The sequence below is a fragment of the Rana temporaria genome, chromosome 9, assembly GCF_905171775.1.
Source record: "Rana temporaria chromosome 9, aRanTem1.1, whole genome shotgun sequence".
Classification (NCBI taxonomy): domain Eukaryota; kingdom Metazoa; phylum Chordata; class Amphibia; order Anura; family Ranidae; genus Rana; species Rana temporaria.
In genome coordinates this window covers 143,275,267-143,296,593 of record NC_053497.1, presented here as the reverse complement: position 1 = coordinate 143,296,593, position 21,327 = coordinate 143,275,267, and the positions used below count along the sequence as shown (strand labels likewise).

At 48.9% G+C, this 21,327-nt stretch overlaps 1 protein-coding gene across 3 annotated transcripts in view; it reads left to right on the top strand.

Moving 5' to 3' along the window:
* MIGA2 (mitoguardin 2) overlaps positions 1-21,327 on the top strand; it is an 83,188-nt gene that overhangs the window by 49,570 nt on the left and 12,291 nt on the right. For all 3 annotated transcript variants that reach the window (XM_040324690.1, XM_040324689.1, XM_040324691.1), the window contains exons 7-10: positions 725-830; positions 2,445-2,545; positions 2,744-2,859; positions 14,290-14,362. In XM_040324690.1, coding sequence (XP_040180624.1) covers positions 725-830; positions 2,445-2,545; positions 2,744-2,859; positions 14,290-14,362 — 396 coding nt within the window. The remainder of the gene's footprint in view (positions 1-724; positions 831-2,444; positions 2,546-2,743; positions 2,860-14,289; positions 14,363-21,327) is intronic.

Sequence of the window (21,327 nt, the reverse complement as noted above, 5' to 3'; positions counted from 1 at the left end):
ACAACCACATTGGAGTAGCTGTCGGCCTGGTCCACTGTGAGTGAGACAACACCACAGCCCAGTCATATGTGGACCCTGGAGCAAAAAGCCCACCGGCCACCCCAGGAGTCATGGGGTATGTCGTGGCAGACCCAGCCCATAGCTACGGTGTGCTCACGCTCGCTGGCCGGACTGAGGAGACTACAAGGATCTATATATCCAGCATGTCACTCAGCCGGCAGTTGATAGAGTCTCAAATAAATAAAATTAAAAAGAAATGAAAATAAACGAAAAAATTCCTCAGGGCGCTGGGCCCAAAGGGAGCCATACGTCCTCCATTGCTAGGCAGAAAAAAACTGGGGCTGCAAGGAGGAGGGTTATGTCCGGGGGGACCGCCCCCTGGGCAGGGCTGCTCAACTGTTAAAGTACATGTATTTAATTATCTAACATGTTCTGCCTAGTCCTCTCCTGTGAACAGGAACATAACCTACTTGTCAAGACTTGAGAAGGCTGTGTCCGTCCATGAACAATAAGAGAAATTCATTTTAGTCGACTAAAACAATTGCAGAAGACTAAAATAGGACTAAAACTAAAATGCCATTTTAGTCCTAAGACTAAAAACTAAATCAAAATTTGCTACCAAAATTAACACTGATTCACAGCTGATAGCAACATTTGTTTAATTGGACATGATCATCAAAAATTTTGTTATAAGGATATTTTAATGTTCTTGTTTTTTTTGCAGACCAAAGAGTTGTCAGGCAGGTTGGAAGCCTTGTTGAGCCGTGCGTATAATCTACAGGAAGAGTTTGGCACCAGCATGCCCGAAGATAACCTGTTGATGGATCTGGGTAACTAATGAGTGATCTGAATGTGTTATGTCCCTCTTCAAAACATCAGTTTTGTTTTCTCAGCAATTAAATATTTAAAACTCTGCTGCTATGCCCCTTTAACCTGCTGATGCTTTACTGTGTGTAATATCAGTACTGGTCTGTGTCATCGCTTATGCAGGGTTAATTGCCTTCAACCTGCCCCCAGGTGACAATGGTCGGGCCTGAATATTTGCCACTTGGATCCCATGCACTGCATCATGGGAGGAAGGAGAGAAGGTCTTGCCTGGATTTTCTGGATAATTCACAGGGCTCCAACAGGAATGTATGGCGTATCCAAATATATTACATTCAGGACTGAAACAAACAAAAAAAAATTAACCAGCTATCAATATAGAAAAATTATTTATTTTTTATAAAAACCTGTTAATGTCAATACGTAGCTGTGGCACCTGCAGTGGTGTAGCATGGGTTTGTCAGCGCCCGGGGCAAGACAAGTAATTTGCGCCCCCTAACCTGTGGGCCTTTAGATACCCCCTCCCCCATCACACACACACCAGCATCAGGGACAGGAGGGTTAGATTTGTCCCACACAGGCAGGAGAATATCTGCAGCAGGATTTTTGGGGGACAGTGGCAGCTGCTGCCTCCTCTACCCTGAACCTCCTCCTCTGCCAGCACCCCCAGCCTGATCACCTACCCCCCTTGCGTGGCGCTTGCTGCCTGTACACGCTCATAATCGGGATCTTCCCACCGCTCTGCCCTCCTGTGTATGCTTGGATCTATTCTCCCTGCTTTTTCAGTAGCGGCAGGTAAACGAAAACTTTCACGCTGCGCCCTCTCTCTTACCGGGAGCAGCGTGGAGGTTTAAGTTTGCCTGCTGGGGACACAGGTATTTAAGCTATTTTAGGTATACAAGTGGCTGAGGATTTGGATTTTGCCGCCCTGCCCCCACCCCCCTCCATTCTGCCGCCCTTAGGCGGCTGCGGCCCTGTCTGCACCCCTCTAAAGGTTGCGCCCAGGGCGACTGCATGCTACGCCACTGGACACCTGTACTTTCTGGTAGTGAATCATGAATTATTACATAATTAAATGAGGATCTGAACTGTGTGTAGGGGTGGCCAACTTGGTAGAGAAGCAGGGCTTTGCTCCCTTTAATTTAGAGCTGCCCCCTTAATGATAGTTGATGTGATGGGATAATGATCCAAAAAACATGAGGTGGAGGAAGCACAGATCTACACAGAATTAATGAAGCAAAAGCAAGGGTATCCTTGCACTGCACGTCTTTGGGTACAGCTTCCTTTTCAGGAAGGAACATGGAACACTGTTTTCGATTTCTGATGTGACTTGAGTCATACATAATCGCATGACAGGGGGAATTACATTATTATCAATTGTGCCTGTTTACATCAATGCAATTTTAGAAAAGGTTCCTGCGTTGCTTTGGCGCGACTTGTTGCCATAGAATATGCAAAAACATAACCAAGTCACATGAATGTTGCACTACATAATGGCCCTGAAAATCATGCCAAAATCGCATCACATTGGTGTTAAGCAAGCCTTAAAGAGTAATTATTCCCCTTTGGTCAGCTGTTGCGCTTTACATTATTTTACATCCTTCCATTTCTTTATGTAGAAGGAGCATTGATGTTTCCTCATCTGGAAGGCAAGAGGATGTTGCAGATGGATGATGAGATCAGCACCATATCTGATGAGTCCTTTTTCTCCGCTGCTGAGGTATAAACATTGTTCTGTTTTATTGACAATGAAGAATACTCTGCTGCCTGAACCCGCTTGCCTTTGAAATGCCTGTATAGTTTTCCACATGCAATGTGCTGGTCAAAAATCCATGTCCTCGATCTTAATCTCAAACCTCAACCTTGCAACTCTTTTAGCTCCTTGAGCTGGTATTCATGCATGTGATTTGACTTTCAGCTGTTTGACAATTTACAACTGAAAGAGGGCCCCTTTATTCCTCAAAAGCTTGCTGCAGCATATGAAGAGGCCTTGAAGTTGGTGCATGCAGAAGAAGTGGCTTGCAGAACAATAAGGTAAGCACATTTCTCTACCAGCTGCATATTAATTGACCATAATAGTTGTTACAGAGCTGCCAGTTCTGTTACGTCTAATCTAGATTTACATGAGCAAACTGGAACATGCTGTAACGTGGTATTAAACCCAATAACAGACCTATTATATATTGCAGCTTGCAAAACCCTAAATATGGTGGCTGCATTCATTTTATTATTTTAGGGGTCCCCCCCCTTTATTTTCACATTGTGGTCCAGTCAGTAACACATCTCCTGTATTGGAGTAACAGAGACCACATCATTGTCAGTCTGGGGAGAAGGTAATGTCAGACACAGAGTTGGATGGACTTGACCAGCACATTAAATCTGAGCTCTAACTAATGTTGGTCTGATTGAAAAAAGACACAAGTCCATCTAGTTCAACCAATAAAAGGGGGGGGACTTTTTTTTTTTTTTTACAATCCTATATACACTTTTGATCCAGAGGAAAACAAAAAACAGCAAAGCATGATCCAATTCGCTCCAGCAGGGGAAAAAAAAGTCCCTCCTGACTTTACCTATAAATGTCAGTACCTAGTTAGTTATATTCTGTACATTTGGGAAAGAATCCAGACCTTTTTAAAGCTATTCCACATTTTCACAGCTCTTACTGTGAAGAAACCTTTCTGTGTTTGGAGATTAAATCTCTCTTCCTCTAGACATAAAGAGTGCCCCTTGTCCTCTTTGACCTTTTAAAGTAAATAACCGCTATATGTTGATCATATCCCTCTTAATCTCTTCTCAAGAGAGAATAAATTCAGTTCCTCTAATCCATAGGTGTCAAACACAAGACCCGCCGGCCGAATCCGGCCCTCCAGGCGATTTTATGTGGCCCTCGCACCTCCAGCCCTCCTTTGGTCCTCCTCCAGACCCTTACTTTCTGCTTTTAGGAATGCATCCAGCTTCTTTCCCAGCAGCAGCATAAGGAAAGGGGGGTGCGCTGTGATGTAAGGGAGAGTGGGGGACTCAACTTCTGATGGTGGGGTGGCTCTTGACATCTAATGGAAGGGGATGCGCTGGACATCTAATCTTACAGATACAACCGGCCCTTTTGAGGGCAATCAGAATGCTGATGCGGCCCGCGATGAAATTGAGTTTGACACCCCTGCTCTAATCTTTCCTCCTAGCAGGGTGGATTTGATTTAAATCGCTAGTAAAAACCTTAATTTAAATCATAATTTTTAAAGAGCAACGGTCATCTCTGTCCCACAGTGGCTCTTCCTCTGACCTGCTGTTGACTCACCGACAGTCTCATTCACTTTAATAGAACGGCTGGTGATGTGGCAGTGACACAACGAGGTGAGGTACATGGCAGCAGCTGGTGAGATGATGCCTGCTAACTGGCGCTGCCATGGTGGATCTGAAATCACAGGTGATCTTTAAATGCAAGGACTTATTCTTGCTGGTAGTTGCAAACAAAATTATATATTTTTTTTAAATAACAAACATGTTAAACTTGCCTCCACTGTGCAGCTCGTTATGCAGAGTGGGCACCGATCCACATCTTCTGGGGTCCCTCGGCGGCTGTCTCTGGTCCTCCCCGCACAAACTACACACGTTCATGTGAGAGAGCTTGCATTGTGTGTAGTCCTTGCGGGCACGCTCCCGTGATACAACGATCGGCCACTGGATGTGATTGACAGCAGCGCCAGCCAATGGCTGCGCTGCTTTCAATCCATGCGCTCTAGCCAAGCAGCGCCCAGGCTGAGCGGCGAAGAGGATGTTGGGGCCGAGCGCGGGACTTTCGAGGGGTCAGGTAAGTATAACGGGGGGGCCGTTATGTTTGGAAGTTTTTTCACCTTAATGCATTAAGGTGAAAAAACATTTCTCTTTCGTTCATGGACAGACACGGCATCCTTTGACAGTAGGGTTATGCACCTTCCTTCCAGGAGAGTTTAGGCAGAATTTACAGCACTAAAAGCGGGTCCACCCGAAAAAAAAATTTTAACATTAGATTGGGCCTAATTACGGGAAGCAGAATCGGGTGTTTTGTTTAAAATCAATGCAGTACTTACCGTTTTAGAGATAGATGTTCTCCGCCGCTTCCGGGTATGGTCTTCGGGACTGGGCGTTCCTATTTGACAGCCTTTCGATGGTCGCATACAGCGCGTCACGAGTTGCCGAACGTTGGTGCGGCTCTATACGGCGCCTGCGCACTGACGTTCGGCTACTTTCGGAAACTGGTGACGCGCTGTATGTGACGGTCGGAAGGCTGTCAATCAAATAGAAATGCCCAGTCCCGCAGCCCATACCCGGAAGCGGCGGAGAACATCTATCTCTAAAACGGTAAGTACTGCATTGATTTTAAACAAAACACCCGATTCTGCTTCCCGTAATTGGGCCCGATCTAAAGTTAAAAATTTATTTTTTGGGTGAACCTCCACTTTAAAGCGTTAACAACCTTTCCTTAGTGCAGCTCCTCCCAGGGGGCGTGGCTCCCCGGGCATAACCCACCCCCTGCTCTAGCAGCCTCAGTTTTTTTCTGCCTAACGACAGAAGAGGTCAGGCACTCTGGAGTCCTGTACTCTGGAGATTTCTTTCTTGCGATTTTTCTCGCTTTTTATTTTGCTCCTGCATTTTTGAATCCTGTGATTCTTCTATCAACAGCCGACTGGGTGACAGGCTGGGTCTTGACTCTTGTAGTCCCCCCCCATGTTTGGCCATCGAGCGTGTGCCGGCCCTCAGCTCGGCTTTGGGACGTCCACGACAGGCCCCGTTGCTCCAGGGGCGGCCGGGGAACATCTTGTTCTAGGGCACACATATGACCGGTCTTTTATGACTTTGTCACAGTGTGTCTGACCGACTGCCATGCCGTTTAGCGGACGTTGGTTCTGTCTGGGATACCTCCAGCCGGTGGTCGCAGGACGGGTAAGTAGTGGCCCCTTGCTCAGGTAAGGTGGTATGGCTGGAATTTTCCCCTGGGAGGTCAACTGAGGGCTTGCCCTGCTTTCCTCTCTCTTTTATTTCCTCTCCCTCCTTTCCTATGGGGGTGGCGGCTGTCAGGGGGGGCTTTCTGGGGTCTCTGGTACACCTGGACCTGTGTGCGTAGCGGGGGCTGAGTGTGTTCACTGCAGGGGGCTGTGTGTGTTCACTACAGGGCCTTTTTTTGTGTGCTATGGTGTGATTTTGTGCTGTGCTGTTTTTGCTGTCACTGTCTTTTTAAATGCGCAACGGCCGCCATTTTGCCGGAGTCGTGCTCTATATAGCTCGGCGGCCATTTTCTTGTGGTCCTGTGCTGTTTTTTTACACATTCGGCGGCCATCTTGGAAATTCGTTTGGCCTCGTGTGACCGTTTTAGCGCTGCAAAAAAGACCGCAAATCTGCCTGAGGGAGACAGACGCAGTGCAGCCGGCTTCTCATCACACCTTGGGCTTCTCTCAGACCGCGCTGCACCGGGAGGGGTGGTGAGTTCCCAGGGGGCCCCTATACTCTGTATTAGCAGCCAGGAGGTGACCAGTGTTTTTTTTTTTTTTTTTTTTTTTTTTTTTCCTGCCTTGCAGTAAGGGTGACACAGCGCTGGGACATTATGGAGCCTGAACCAGGGACTTCTTTCCCAGCAATGCCTGAGTTAACCCTTGACGCCCCTCCCCCTGTCACATCTGTTGATGTCCTGGAGTCTTTTCTCGCCAGGTTTAAAGCGGCTAGTGCCCGAATGGGGGCTAAAATCTCCTCCTCCCTGAGCCTGCTTCTGGGGATGTCTCTGACGCAGAATCGGAACATGCTATTGCTGCTTCTGGTTCTGTAGTGTCAGAGGATGCAGGCCTAACCCACGAGGACAGTGAGGATGACTCTGCTTCAGGGTCAGTTGCTGACAAGGAAATTGTTGGAGCTCTTATTTCTGCGGTGCGTGATACTCTGAAACTTGTGCCAGCCCCTTTTGGGTTCTGCAAACCGCCACGCACCGCTAAAGTGTTCCCAAAAACTTTGCAACCCGTTACCCCCTTGAGGACTTTTTGAAAAAATGGGTCTCTCCTCCGTCAGTGGACCCTCCCGCGTCCAGACTGAGCAAGGCCACCACGTTGCCTATGGAAGGGGCTCCTGCATTTAAGGACCCTGCTGATAGAGTGGAGGCTGTGGCCTGCTCCCTATTCACTGTTGTGGGTTCGGCGGTGAGGCCGGTTCTGGCTGGGACCCTGGTGTCAGACTCGGACTGAAAGGGCGAAGCTCATGCTGCAGGAGCTGGAGGAACGGGTCGCTTCCGAGTCCTGTAGGGACCTGGCTTTACAATTGGTTCAAGGTCTAAAATTTGTCTGTGAGGCGGCCATGGATACGATCCCCTTGCTTTCCAGGGCTTCCGTCTATGCGGTGGTATTGCGCCGCCTTGTGTGGCTGAAATGCTGGTCGGCTGACCAGTCCTCTAGGAAGGCTTTGGTGGATTTGCCCTTTAAAGGATCACTAAAGGAATTTTTTTTTTTTTTTGCTGAAATGACTGTTTACAGGGTATAGAGACATAAAAGTTAACTGATTCCTTTTAAAAATGATTAAAACTAGATTAAATTCAATCATATAATGTGCCTCTAGTTTCACTTTCGGTTTTAAACTGGTTTCATGTTTATGTGAAGTAAAGAGACCCACAGAACAAAAACAAACAAGTCCAGGGCAGTGTTTTGTTTTTAAAATGAATCTGATTGGTTCTGAGGAGTTTTAGACACACAGCTTGGACCACAGTGAAAAACTGCCATGAGATTTTTCATAAGGAGCCAGACAAGCAGGAAGTGTGGAGATCACAGCAGAATTACAGCTACTTCAAAGCAAAAACGAACAATGAGGACATGAAACCAGTACTGCAGTAAGGTAAAGGAAGCTATTTAGCTAAAAAAAAAAAATCCTTTAGTGATCCTTTAAGGGTGAACGGCTTTTTGGGGCATCCCTGGATGACATCATAAAGGATACCACGGGTGGTAAGAACATGCTGCTTCTACAGTCTGGGAAGGGTAAGGAGCCTCGCCGCAAGGACCCTCCTTTTCTACCCCAAAGTGTTTTTTTTGTGCGCCCGGCGCGGCGGGAAAGGGTCCGCAAGGTGCTAAAGCCACCGCTGCGGGGCAGAAGCGCACCTGGTTCCGCAAGCCCAACAAGCCTGCGGACAAACCTGCTTCCGCATGAAGGTCTGCCCCCGCCCGGGTCTCGGGTGGGGGGCCGACTTCGCGAATTCTCGGATCGGTGGAGGTCTCTTCTGTCCGATCGTTGGGTTTGCGAAGTGGTTGCCTCGGGGTACAAGATAGTTTCTCTCTTGTCCCCCAAAGAGATTTTTTCTTTCCAACCTCCAACTCCCTCCGGTTTGCCGGCAGGCCCTGTCAGGGGCTGTCCAGGATCTACTGGACAGGGGGGTGATCGTGGCAGTTCCCTCGCAGGAACGGTTTCAGGGGTTTTACTCCAATCTGTTCGTGGTCCCCAAGAAGAAAGGGGTCCGTCCAATCCTGGCCCTCGATTGCTTTGTCAAGGTGCAAAAATTCAGGATGGAGTCGATACGCTCGGTGATAGCGGCACTCCATCAGGGTGACTTCATGGCGTCCTTGGATATCATGGACGCATACCTGCATGTTCCCACATGCACAAAGCACCAGAGGTTTCTGCGCTTTGTGATCGGAGAGGATCACTTTCAATTTGTGGCCCTCCTGTTCGGCTTGGCTTCGGCACCGCGGGTTTTCACCAAGGTGCCTTGCCCCGATAATAGCCCTGCTGAGGCAGCGAGGGATCGCTATCGTGGGATAGCTAGACGACCTTCTCCTGCAAGCTTCCTCAGGCTCAGAGTTAGAGGAGGACGTGTCTATCACGTGTCAGACTCTCCAAGAGTTCGGCTGGCTTCTGAATCTCCAGAATTCAGTGTTAATTCCGTCCCAGAGGCTGGAATACCTGGGACTAGTCCTGGACTCCACAGAGGCGAGAGTGTTCCTCCCATCGGAGAAACTGAAGAATCTGCAGTGAGGCAGTTGTCGACCCAGAAGTGGTCGTCTCTTCGCTTCTGCATGAGAGTTCTGGGTCTGATGGTGGCCTCCTTCGAGGCGGTCCCGTATGCCCAATTCCACACCAGGGAACTACAGAAGGAGATTCTGTCACGTTGGGACAAGCTCCCATCTTCTCTGGATTACCAGATTCAGTTGAGTCAACTGGTCAAGTCTTCCCTGGTGTGGTGGCTGACGTCTCCGGTGCTTCGGACCGGGATGTCTTTTCTGCCATGCCGTTGGACAGTGGTCACGATGGATGCCAGCCTCTCCGGCTGGGGGGGCGTTTGGGGCACTCAGTCAGCCCAGGGGCGCTGGACTCAGGAAGAGTCCCGCCTGCCGATCAATATTCTGGAACTCCGAGCAATCAAGCTGTGCCTTGCAAGGTGGTCCCTGGAGCTGCAGGGCCGACCGGTCAGGATCCAGTCCGACAACGCCACAGCCGTGGCGTATGTCAATCATCAAGTTGGCACATGGAGCTCAGCGGCAGCGACGGAGGTCGCGCACATCCTTCGGTGGGCCGAAAGGTCCGTTCCGGCTCTGTCAGCCGTGTATATTCCAGGAGTTCAGAATTGGCAAGCCGACTTCCTAAGTCGCACAACACTGGATCAAGGGGAGTGGTCTCTTCACCCGGAGGTGTTTCAGGGTCTGTGCCGAAAATGGGGCACTCCAGACGTGGACCTTCTAGTGTCTCGCTTCAACCGAAAGGTGCCACGATGCGTGGTCAGGTCAAGAGACCCGTGGTCAGACGCGTTGGTGGCTCCCTGGGGTCACTATCACCTAATTTAAAGCCTTCCCTTCTCTGAGGCTTATTCCTCGCCTGCTGCGCAGAGTGGAAGCCGAAGGGATTCCAACAATACTGTTAGCCCCAGATTGGCCGCTCCTGGTACGCGGACCTGGTGCGTCTGGTGGCAGACACCCCCCCTGGCGTCTACCTCTGAGAGAAGATCTTCTGTCGCAGGGTCCGATCTTCCACCCTGCTTTACAGTCGCTGGCTTTAACGGCGTGGCTGTTGAGAGCCAGGTACTGAAGGACCGGGGCCTGTCGGGCTCGGTGGTCTCTACCATGCTGCGTGCACGGAAGTCTACTTCACGAAAGATTTACCATCGTACGTGGAAAGCCTACATCTCTGTGTGAGGAGATGAAGTGGCACCCTCGTACATACGTGGTGTCCCGGATTCTGCTGTTCTTACAGCGGGGAGTGGATCAGGCTCTCGCCTTGAGCACGGTCAAGAGCCAGATCTCTGCTCTGGCTGTTTACTTTCAGCGTCCCTTGGCAGTGCACTCCTTGATACGCACGTTTGTGCAGGGGGTCCGTCATGTGGCTCCACCGGTGCGCCCTCCACTGCTCACGTGGGACTTGAATTTGGTCCTCTCGGTGCTTCAGCGAGCTCCCTTTGAGGAAATTCGGAAGATCCCTTTGTTGACTCTGTCACAAAAGGTGTTTTTTCTTGTAGCTATTACCTCAATCAGACGGTTGTCTGAATTGGAGGCCTTGTCCTGCAAGGATAAGGCGGTGCTGCATCCGCAGCCCTCTTTTCTTCCAAAGGTCGTTTCGGCCTTTCACATTAATGAGGACATTGTTCTTATGTCCTCAGCCGAAGAACCCGAAGGAGGTCATTTTACATTCCCTGGATGTGGTTCGGGCCCTTCGAGTTTACTTATCGGCGACGGCTCCGTTCCGGAAGTCGGACTCACTGTTTGTGTCGGTGTCTGGTCCCAGAAAGGGCCTGGCAGTCTCGTCGGCCACCATATCCAGGTGGATCCGACAGGTTGTGCTTCAGGCCTATGCCCTGAAGGGGCGGGCGCCCCCTTTTCGGGTCACGGCGCATTCGACAGGGCGATCGGTGCCTCTTGGGCTTTCAGACATCAAGCCTCTGTGTTATAGGTGTGTAAGGCAGCCACCTGGTCGTCGGTCCACACTTTTTTAAAGTTTTACAAGGTGGATGTGAGTGTATCTTCTGATGCCTCCTTCGGCTGCAGGGTGTTACAGGCGGTAGTTTAAGGTTGGAGTTCCTCCGTTGAGTAACTCCGGGGTTTTGTTTGGGGTGAAGCTTGGTTTGCTGTGTTGTTTTTCCCACCCCTCTAAATTTTTTGACACTGCTTGGGGACGTCCATACTGTCAAAGGATGCTGTGTCCGTCCATGAACTAAAGAGAAAATAGGATTTTTGTACTCACCGTAAAATCCATTTCTGAAGTTCATGGACAGACACAGCACCACCCCTTCTTTGTTTGTACTGCTTGTTACGAACTGAGGCTGCTAGAGCAGGGTGTGAGTTATGCCCGGGGAGCCACGCCCCCTGGGAGGAGCTGAACTAATGAAAGGTTGTTAACGCTTTAAGTGCTGTAAATTCTGCCTAAACTCTCCTGGAAGGAAGGTGCATAACCCTACTGTCAAAGGATGCTGTGTCCGTCCATGAACTTCAGAGAAATGGATTTTACGGCGAGTACAAAAATCCTATTTTTCCTTTACAACACCTTTTTTAAGGTTTCCTATTTTAAGTAATAAGCTGTCAGGTTAGTAAAACGGCGATATCGGAACGATTCAGTCATACAGTTTGTAGTGTACATATATTTGCAAAACAATGGGATAAAGGAATATTCCTGAACTTTGTTTTATTTCATGGTTACTGTGAAATTGTGTGAATGTATCAATGCAGTGCATGTTATCTCAGCTTGCAGAGCTTGGATTCATTGAAAGAGTATAAGGACCGCCTCCTGCACATTTACGTCGGCAGAATGGCACGGCTGGGCACATGCACGTAAAGGTACGTCCTGTGCTAGTGCCCAGCCGTGGGTCGCGAAGCTCTGGGACCGCGGGACCCGCGGACCCGATTGCCGCTGGAGTCCCGCGATCGGTTCCCGGAGCTGAAGAACGGGGTTAGCTGTGTCTAAACACGGCTTCCCCGTTCTTCACTGTGGGGGCGTCATCGATCGTGTGATCCCTTTTTAAAGGGATACAGAATCGATGACGTCACGCCTATAACCACACCCCCTACAGTTAGAAACGCATATTGGGTCATACATAACCCCTTCAGCGCCCCCTTGTGGTTGACTCCCAAACTGCAATTGTCATTTTCACAGTAAACAATGCATTTTAAATGCATTTTTTGCTGTGAAAATGACAATGGTCCCAAAAATGTGTCAAAATTGTCCGATGTGTCCGCCATAATGTTTTGGGAGCCACGTCGCACGATCGCGCAATTGTCTGTTAAAGCGACGCAGTGCTGAATTGCAGAACCTGGCCAGGTCCTTTAGCTGCCTAAAGGTCCGGGTCTTAAGTGGTTAAACACCCCTGGCAATGTTAAATGTTTGTCTTCACCCTCAAACTTTTGCTGCCCAACTTCAATACTGGGCACATTCACCCCCTTCCTGCCCAGGCCAATTTCTAGATTTCAGTGCTGTAGCACTTTGAATGACAATTACGTGGTCATGCAACACTGTACCCATATGAAAAAAACGCACAAATGGATGTTTTTTGGTGGTATTTATTTTCCACTTTTCTTTAGCTAGCTAAACAAACAAAAAAAAAGACAGAAAAAAAGTTTTTCCTTAGTTTGTTACTTATTTGCAGTATTTGTATAACTTTTCTCCTTCAGTGCGCTGATAAGGCTGCACTGATTAGTGCCCCGATTATCTGTGTAAATGTCCCCTGTCACACTTGCTGGTTACCGGCTCTCCTCTCCACACGCTGTAACAGTGCGTGAGGAAAGGAATGCCGATAAATGGCAAGTTTGTTTACATGTGACCAGCTGTGATTGGACATAATTGATTACATGGTAAAAGGCCAGTGTGATTGGCCCTTTACCATGATTACAGAATGCACCAGATGCACGCCCCAGGGGGCGTAGTTCTGGGAGGACGTCCTTGGATGCCCTCCCAGAACAAGAGAGCTACAAGACGTCTCCTGTACCCTTTCCCCTGCTCCCTCCCGTGCACAGCCCATGAGACCTGGTGTCTGTTCAAAGATGAGCGCCCAATCCTACAATTAAGAGCCTGTCAGAAGCCTTCCTCATTGAATGATCACTGTGACAGCCTATCGCAGTCAGTGTAACATTTGTAAAACATAACAAAAGTAACAAACTAGCTGACTAATCTCAGTTCCCTGACAGATGGCAATCTGTGAGTAAGGGAGCTGCAGCTAACACAGTTTGTTTATAGTGTGCACAGGGAATTAATTAAAGAGGAGTTCCAGCCTGGGGGAGGAAAAATACTGTAGCTGCTGACTTTTTTAATATATGGACATTTACCTGTCCAGGGAGCCCACAATGTTTGCACCCAAAGCTGACCTGTCCATTGGCTCCAGGTGCAGGCGCTGGCATTTTCACTAAGGGAAACAAGAAGTAAAGCCTTGCGGCTTCACAGCCTGTTAACTACTGCGCATGCACGAGTCACGGTGCGCTTTCTGAATGGTCCCGCTGTCTTCTGGGGCATGTTTGTATCTCCCACAGGGCAGCGGGGGGAGGAGGGGCCACAAATGACGTAGGTCGCCGCGGATACCTGTTTTTGACCGAAAGGTGCCAAATGTGTAACACCGGAGGGGGGAGGAAGCGGATAAGCGGAGCTTCCACTTTTGGGTGGAACTGCGCTTTAACTCTTTAACCAGGAAATGCCCTTATTTAACCTTTATTCTGCTACTTAACCCATTGATTTCAATAGATCACCCTGTATAAGCAATATGTTTAAGTTTTATCTCCTGTTCCATGTTTGTATTTTAGATTATTTGTTTGGGGGGGGGGGGGGATATTATAGTCAAAACTAAACCTTCAGTTGCATACAGAAAGCAGAACCTACCTGCAGAGCATTTTGGCTTTTTATCCTGTAGTTTGTCATTGCAGCGTTCTTTTGTTATTAAAGGGGTGGTTCCCCCTAAAACACATTGCTAACAATAGATTCGTAAGACCCGTTACACTGCGGGTAGGCTGGCTTTTTTTTTTAGTACATACCGAGATCTCCCCGTCTCGTTCCTTGTCGGTGGGCGTTCCTAGTTGATTGACGTTCCTCGGACGGGCGCGTACGTGACGTCACGACTTTCCGAAAGAAGCCGAACGTCGCTGCGCATGCGCCGTATAGAGCCGACTCTATACGGCGCATGCGCAGCGACGTTCGGCTTCTTTCGGAAAGTCGTGACGTCACGTACGCGCCCGTCCGAGGAACGTCAATCAACTAGGAACGCCCACCGCCAAGGGACGAGACGGGGAGATCTCGGTATGTACGAAAAAAAAAAAAAAAGCCAGCCTACCCGCAGTGTAACGGGTCTTACGAATCTATTGTTAGAAATTAGTTTTAGGGGGAACCACCGCTTTAATCTGGAGTTGTTGGTACACACTTGCTGGTGATGCTGAAACACCCTTCTTGCTGCCTTTCCCACATATTAAACCTGATTTAAAAATGGTACTGTTTCCGTATTTGGTATTTTTTGGCCCTTCACGTAGGTGTGTTTGTTTTTTTCTTTTTTTTTCTTTATAGAACGGAGCTGCTGGGTTGTTATAATGACCAGGACTTTTTGGCAAAATTGCACTGTGTCCGTCAGGCTTTCCAGGTAACTGAAACAAAATGTTTTCTTGTTTTTTATTCTTTCAAGATCAGTGTTGTAGTGCAGAATGAAGCCATTTAGATACTGTATGACACTTGTGAAGCTTTAGCATTTTTAGGGATCTAGAGATTCTTTTCATTTACAGACCTGTATACTCGGAGTGTTACTAAACCCAAAACCCACATTCACTATATCTGGTCTCCCACAGTACACAGAACATGGAAATGCAATTATTTTAGCAAATATAAACTGATAAATACCCTTTTTTCATTAGCAGTCTATCAGTTCCTAGTAAAGATGGTAGGAGGAGTTTTCATTTCCCCCTAATCCTCTGTCTGGACAGTGGTGATAGGCCCTGTGTTGATCACATGCACCCCCCGAAGAAAAAAAATAAACTCTCTACCTTAAATCTTGACAAGTGGGTTATGTTCACTGTTTACAGGAGAGGACTACACAGAAACATGTTAAATGGTTAAATACATGTTACATTAACAGAGTTGAACAGCCCTGCCCAGGGGGCGGTCCCTCCAGACATAACCCTCCTCACTGCAGCATGCAGCCTCAGTTTCGTTCTGCCTAGCAAGGAGGACGACGTATGACTCCCTTTGGGCCCAGCGCCCTGAGGAAAAGATTTTATTTTTGTCAGTCCCTCCCTCTTAGGGGGGGTGGTACGGCTGAGCATTCCTGGGGTTTGGGTATCCTCCCTTTTTTTCCCTCTGCTGTCTTACAAGTTCGGGGGGGGGGGGGGGGAACCTGGTTGAGGGGACTGTGCGCCTGGCCTATGTTTTTATTTTATTGCTGGGGGTCCGCTTTTCTGGAGATACAGCATGTGGTCGCGCCAGGCTCCATATGCTGCGCTCAGTGGCCATCTTGCTTATGTAAATATTCTTAAGCTACGGAGTCAGTATCTGGGTCCTTCCCCAACATGCTGGTGATGGCAGCAGGTTTTTAGCACCTGGGATTCCCACAGAGGCTTTATTATTGGTCCTGGACACTTTTGTGCCAGGGTGGGGGCGGACTGCGGATGGGCGGGGGTTAAAAAGAGTGCCCCTCCCCCGGTTATCCCCTGGGGAATGCTCTGTAATGGAGCCGTGGACTAGATACCTGGGTCGGTGCAGGATAAGGCATTATGGGTGCGCTTCTCACTGCTGTACGGCACTCTCTTCAGCTGGTTAGTGGAGCTGGATTTCCGCCGAGGGCTCTGTCTTTTTTGGTTCACAATTCAGACCGCTCAGTGTAGGTTTTTTCCTTCTGTGCCCTTCTTTAATAATTTCTTAGATGTGGAATGAGAAAAGCCGCTGAGGGCTTTTGTAGTCCCTCACCGCCGGGCAGTCCTGTGCCCCTTTGAGGAGAACCCTTTCAAGAGGTGGTGGACCCTCCGGGTGTCATGTATAGGTGACCATTCTCCCTATTGCGGGGACCCCCGCTTGTATGGATCTGACTGATGGCAGATCCGAAGTATTGACCCTTTCCATGTTTCCATGCTGGGGTCTGACTGGTGGCCTATTGTGGCCGCTACTCTGGGGTCTCAGTCACTCACGGAGTGAGCATTTTGCACCAGACAGCGGAGGAGCGCGACTCTCCCCCGAAGTTATTGGGCTAGCGGACCAGCTGGTCCAGGGTCTCATATAGGTTATTTACACGGTAGTGTAGTGGTTAACTCCATTACTTGGCGCGAATCGGACACTGACACCAAGCTGCCTGGAGCTTGCATTGTCGCTTCCTGTATCTGTGTGGGTTTCCTCCGGGTACTCCGGTTTCCTCCAAGGGTGTTTGCATACTCCTACATAATATTCATACACACTATGTGTGTGTATTATTTATGGGAAACCCTCCCAGACCATCAAAGGCCCAGCTGGGGGTCTAATCCGTCCCTGGGTGCGTAAGCGATCACGCCGGCACCCAAATCCTGCCAAAGTATGTAGCCTTCCCTCCCTGTCTCTAGGTGGGGGGGCAGCTTGCAGGTTCACAATTCGGTAAAGTCTTCCTGCTCTCCGACCAGTGGGTCTGTGAGGTGGTCTCTTCGGAGTACTAGATAGGGTTTCCTCCTATCCACAGAACAAAGTTCTTTCCTCGTGTCTTCCTCTCCCGGCCCGTCGGTCTGCCTTGGGCAGTGTGGGACTTGCTAAGCTGCGGGGTAATTTTACTTTTCCTGCAGGACGAGAGGTTTGGGGGTTTTCTAGGGGCCTCAGGCCCTGAATACCTTTTGTGAACGTCGGGTAGTTCCACATGGAATCCTTTTGTTTGGTTGCTGCGCTCCATCCGGGGGACGGCCTGGCGTCCTCTGACATCAGGGACGCATACATGCATGTCCCGTTTTGCGCATGTCGGTGTTCTTTCTGTGCTTTATGGTGAGAGAGGGTCTCTGTCAGCACCATGGGTTTCCAGCTAGGAGCTTGCACTTATCCTAACTTATTGGGACAGCGAGGCTTTACCTCGTTGGCTACTTGGACGACTTTTTTCTGAGAGCAAGTGGATGTGTTATTCCCATTACCTAGTGGATGTGTTATTCCCATTCGGACCCTCCGAAGATTCGGGTGGGTGTTAAACACCAGAAGGTGTAGCTCAGTGGCAGCAAGCCCGCCTTCCATGTGTGCGACCCAGGGTTCAAATCCTGGGCATGCTAGGTTCCGACTCAGCGTTGGAGTATCTAGGGTTGATCTGGACTCCTCAGTGGCGAAGGTCCTTCTTCCCCTGGAGAAATTGCAGACTCTTCAGTCTGCGGTGAAGGTATTGGCATCACGCAATCGGTCTTCTCTCCGGGCACCTGCTGGTCCAGGGCCCATGGGTAGCCTCCTTCGAGGCGGTACTGTATGCCCAGTTCCACACTTGTTTTTTTCCGGGGGAAATACTGTCCAGGTGTTAAAAATCGATTGTCTCTGAAATCAGATTCCGTTGTGCCACCTAGTCAAGTCTTTCTGAGTTGGTGACGGGGATCCCTGACTCCTCGGTCCGGGGATTTTTTTTTTTCCCTTCCAGTGGTCGGTATTTACCACGGATGCCAGCCTCAAGGGTTGTGGGCCTGGGGGGTCCCATCGGGTCTGAGTCGCTGGACTTGTGTGGATCTGGGGCCACACCTCCCTGTATGTGCCCGCTCTCGTCTGGCCTCGGTAGTTACCCAGGGTCGGGCCTGGGTGGGTGACCGCCTGGGTCCACCAGGTGCTGTGGACCCTGTCTACCGGTCTTTGTTCTATTTTAGGCGATCAGGCTATGTTTCTCCTCGTGGTCGAGGAGGTTGCAAGGTCGTCCGATCTGGTTTCAGCCGGACAACGCCACGGCAGTGACTTCGGTCTACCTTCAGGTATACCAGCGGGCGGGCCACTGGATGCTGGACCAGGGTGTCTGGTCTTTGTGCTGGGCTCCCTTGCAGGTGACCCTCACAGGGCATGGATCACCTGACCGCTCGTCTCCACCGCAAGGGTGTCAAAGCTAGTGGCCAAGTCTGGTGATGTGGTGCAGACGCGTCAGTCGCGCTGGGGGCCCCGTGGGGTCTATATCGGCAATTTTTTGCCGTTCCGCCATTGTAGTGCTTCCTCGGCTGCGCCACAGTGGGGAGGCTTAGGAGATCCCGATGCTTTTAATTGCTCCAGCTTGGCCTCGGCGTCCTTGGTTCGTCTACCCTGGCAGTTGCCAGGGCGGGAGGTACCTCTGTCTCGAGGTCCCATGTTTTCATCCTGTTGTATAGTCACTGACTTTGCTCAACATGGCCATTGGAAGCTGGACTTTAAGAGACCGGGGTCTGTCAGACTCGGTCATCACAACAATGCTGAGGGCACGGTAGTCTTCTTCCGGAGGATCTACCATCACACCTGGTAGGCCTACTTCTCTTGGTGCGAAGGGATGGAGTGACGTCCACGGACATACTCTGTGTCCAGGGTCCTGCTGTTTTTACAGCTTGGAGTGGATCTAAAGATTGCTTAAAGCTCCGTTTGGGGGCAGATTTCAGTCTTGGCTGTGTTCTTTCAGTGGCCTTTTTGCGGCCCTTTCCCTGGTGGGTCCCCTTTTTGTGTGCAGGGGGGGTTTGTCATATACTTTCCCCTCTTGGCCCATCTCTCCCCCCATGAGTTTTGACTCTGGTGCTCTCGGTTCTTCTGGAATCTTTCTTGTGGTAACATCAGAGAGATTCTCTCTTGACACTATCTCAGAAGGTGGCCCCTTTAGTGGCCTTTACCTCTGTTAGAGGGGTTTCTGAGTTGGCGGTCTTGTCTTGCAAGCCGCCATGCTTGATCCTCCAGAAGGTTTAGGTGGTGGTGCACCCGCAACCTTCCCTTCTTCCGAAGGTGGTTTCGGCCTTTCGCAGGAATAAGGACATTGTTTTTCCATCCTTCTGTCCTCCGGCCGGCGCATCCTACAGAGGTTGCCTTTCATACTTTCAGCGTGGTACGCGCTTCGCGGGTGTACCAGCCTGCTACGGCTCCGTTTCGGAGTTCTGACTCTTTGTGTCGGTGTCTGGTCCACAAAAGGGCCTGGCTGTCTCGTCAACCACCATTTCTTGGTGGATCAGGTAGGCTGTCATACAGGCCTATGCTCTTATTTGGCGGGCTCCCTTTCCGGTCACGGCACTTTCGACCAGGGCAATTGATGCTTCCTGTTTTTTTTTTTTTTTTCAACATCATGCGTTGGTCTCACAGGTATGCGAGGCGGCGACTTGCTCGTCGGTTCACGTTTTTTCTAGAATTTACATGGTTGCTGTGAGTGCATCTTCTGATGCTGCTTTCGTCCGCTAGTTTTTGCAGGCGGCTGTTTAAAGTTGCACCTCCTCTGTTGAGCTCTGCTTGTTATGGGGTGAGATAAAAAATGGTTTTACTGATGTATTTCCCACCCCTCATTTTTGACACTGCTTGGGGACGTCCCACTTGTCAAGATTTAAGGAGCTGTGTCCGTCCATGGACGATAAGAGAAAATAGGATTTTTTTTGTACTCACCGTAAAATACTTTTCTCCGAGTCCATGGACTGACACAGCTCCCACCCCTCCTTTTTTAGGTTTGTACTGCTTGTTACGAACTGAGGCTGCATGCTGCAGTGAGGAGGGTTATGTCTGGAGGGACCGCCCCCTGGGCGGGGCTGTTCAACTGTATTTAACCATTTAACATGTTTCTGCCTAGTCCTCTCCTGTAAACGGGGAACATAACCCACTTGTCAAGATTTAAGGAGCTGTGTCCGTCCATGGACGAAAAATCTTATTTTTGCTGATTTGGGTGGCAAAGTAGTAATCTATGTGGGGGTTTTTTTTCTTCTTCCTCCCAATAAGCCAGTACAAGTGTCTGTAGCTTGCCTTTCCTGCCCCGTTCCATAGGCTTAAAGCCCAACTTTGAGCTATTTTACTTTAAATTGGGGCCTCGACCTGTATATAAAAAAACAAAAAAGGTTACAAGGTTGCAATACTCCCCTTCAATATGGAGCTGTCCCCCACAGTACTTTAATTTTGCATCTCCTTTATTAATGCATTGATGGTGCACAGATAAGGCAAACGGGTTACAGTAGGTAGATAGGCAGTTCACCAGAGGTCCTCCACAGTACTTTTTGTCACAAGATGTATTCTGTCTTTTGGTTGAATGGTGCCAAGAAGACCGAGGACAAATTCTGTAAGTGTATGGTGCTCCCTGAATTCACTGAGTAATAGTGCAGCACTGAGGACAACCCAGGAGAAGAGGAGGACATTGTGGTATCATATGACCAACCTTAAAGTGGTTGTAAACCTGGTAACAGCACATCTAACTGAAGCAACAGCACGACGCGCCATCACTTCGGCACATGCAGACACAGGGGGATATTTCCTAAACGGTGCAGCTACAGGCTTACCTGTAGCATAAAGTTGTTTAAAATAGGTTGACAACCACTTTAAAGTAGAACTATAGGCAAAACGTCCCCCCACCTTCAAGTCCTGTTGCATAGTCAAAGCAGGAAGTGACAGGATATCCCTGCAAATAAAGGCAATCTATTGGGGCCCCCCTTGGTTAGCAGAACTTATGTCCCCTTCGGATTATTTCTCCCTCTTTTCTGGGGACAACACAAAATTTGAGATAAACCAATAACACCTGCGCTACACCTAAAATAATCAAATTCTATGAAATCACCAAAAAAAAGTCTTTATCAAAGTGCTATTTGAACTCTATTTTGTAAAGAGCTCAGTGCTTTTTGTGCAAAAATAAATGATTCCTTCCATGCTACAATTCGCCATCATGAATCGCCACCACACTGGACAATGCACCAGATGGCTATGACCTCTCAATGCGCTTTCCCCCCAAGGGGTTATGACATCCAGGACATCCGCTTTTCTTTCTCACGTTGATTGGACATTTATTGATGCACTGTTATGATTGAATAATGTTATTGGAGTAAGGAGAATGCATTTTGTAGTGTATTTAATTATGTATTGTAATTTATACAATGGAGCACTTTGTTTTAGGTAATGTGATTTATATGATGGCGTTATCACAGTATGGTGAATGTATTTTGTAGGTTATTGGAATTGTGTTGCAATTGATGCACTGTAGCACTTTATTTTAGTTTATGGGATTCAAGGTAATAAGTGCTGTATACTGATGTATATTGAACCCAAAATTTTAGATTTTCTTTTGCTCTCAGTTTTGATGATAAAAGTACAACAGTAAACAGGACAAATAGAGAAGGTGCATCTCCCTAACAGAGGCGCAGACGGCAATAAAAAAAACATAATGGGTGTTTCTAATCCCTCTCCACTCTATCCAAAACTAACAAAAAGTTTTGCATTTAGTTGTACTTTAAAGTGGATGTAAACCCACTCTCATCCTTTCTAAACTACTGTCATAGTGCTGATCTATAAGGATATACATGCCTCCTGCATGTATCCTTACCTGTCAAATGTCTCCCCTCTGTCTGTTATAAGAACTGAAAAACTGCAGATTCTGTGGGTGGATCTGTTGTCTGGAGCCTGGTGGGTGGAGTCGTGATGTCAGTGGACCCCCCCCCCCCCCGCCCTCCTCTACAC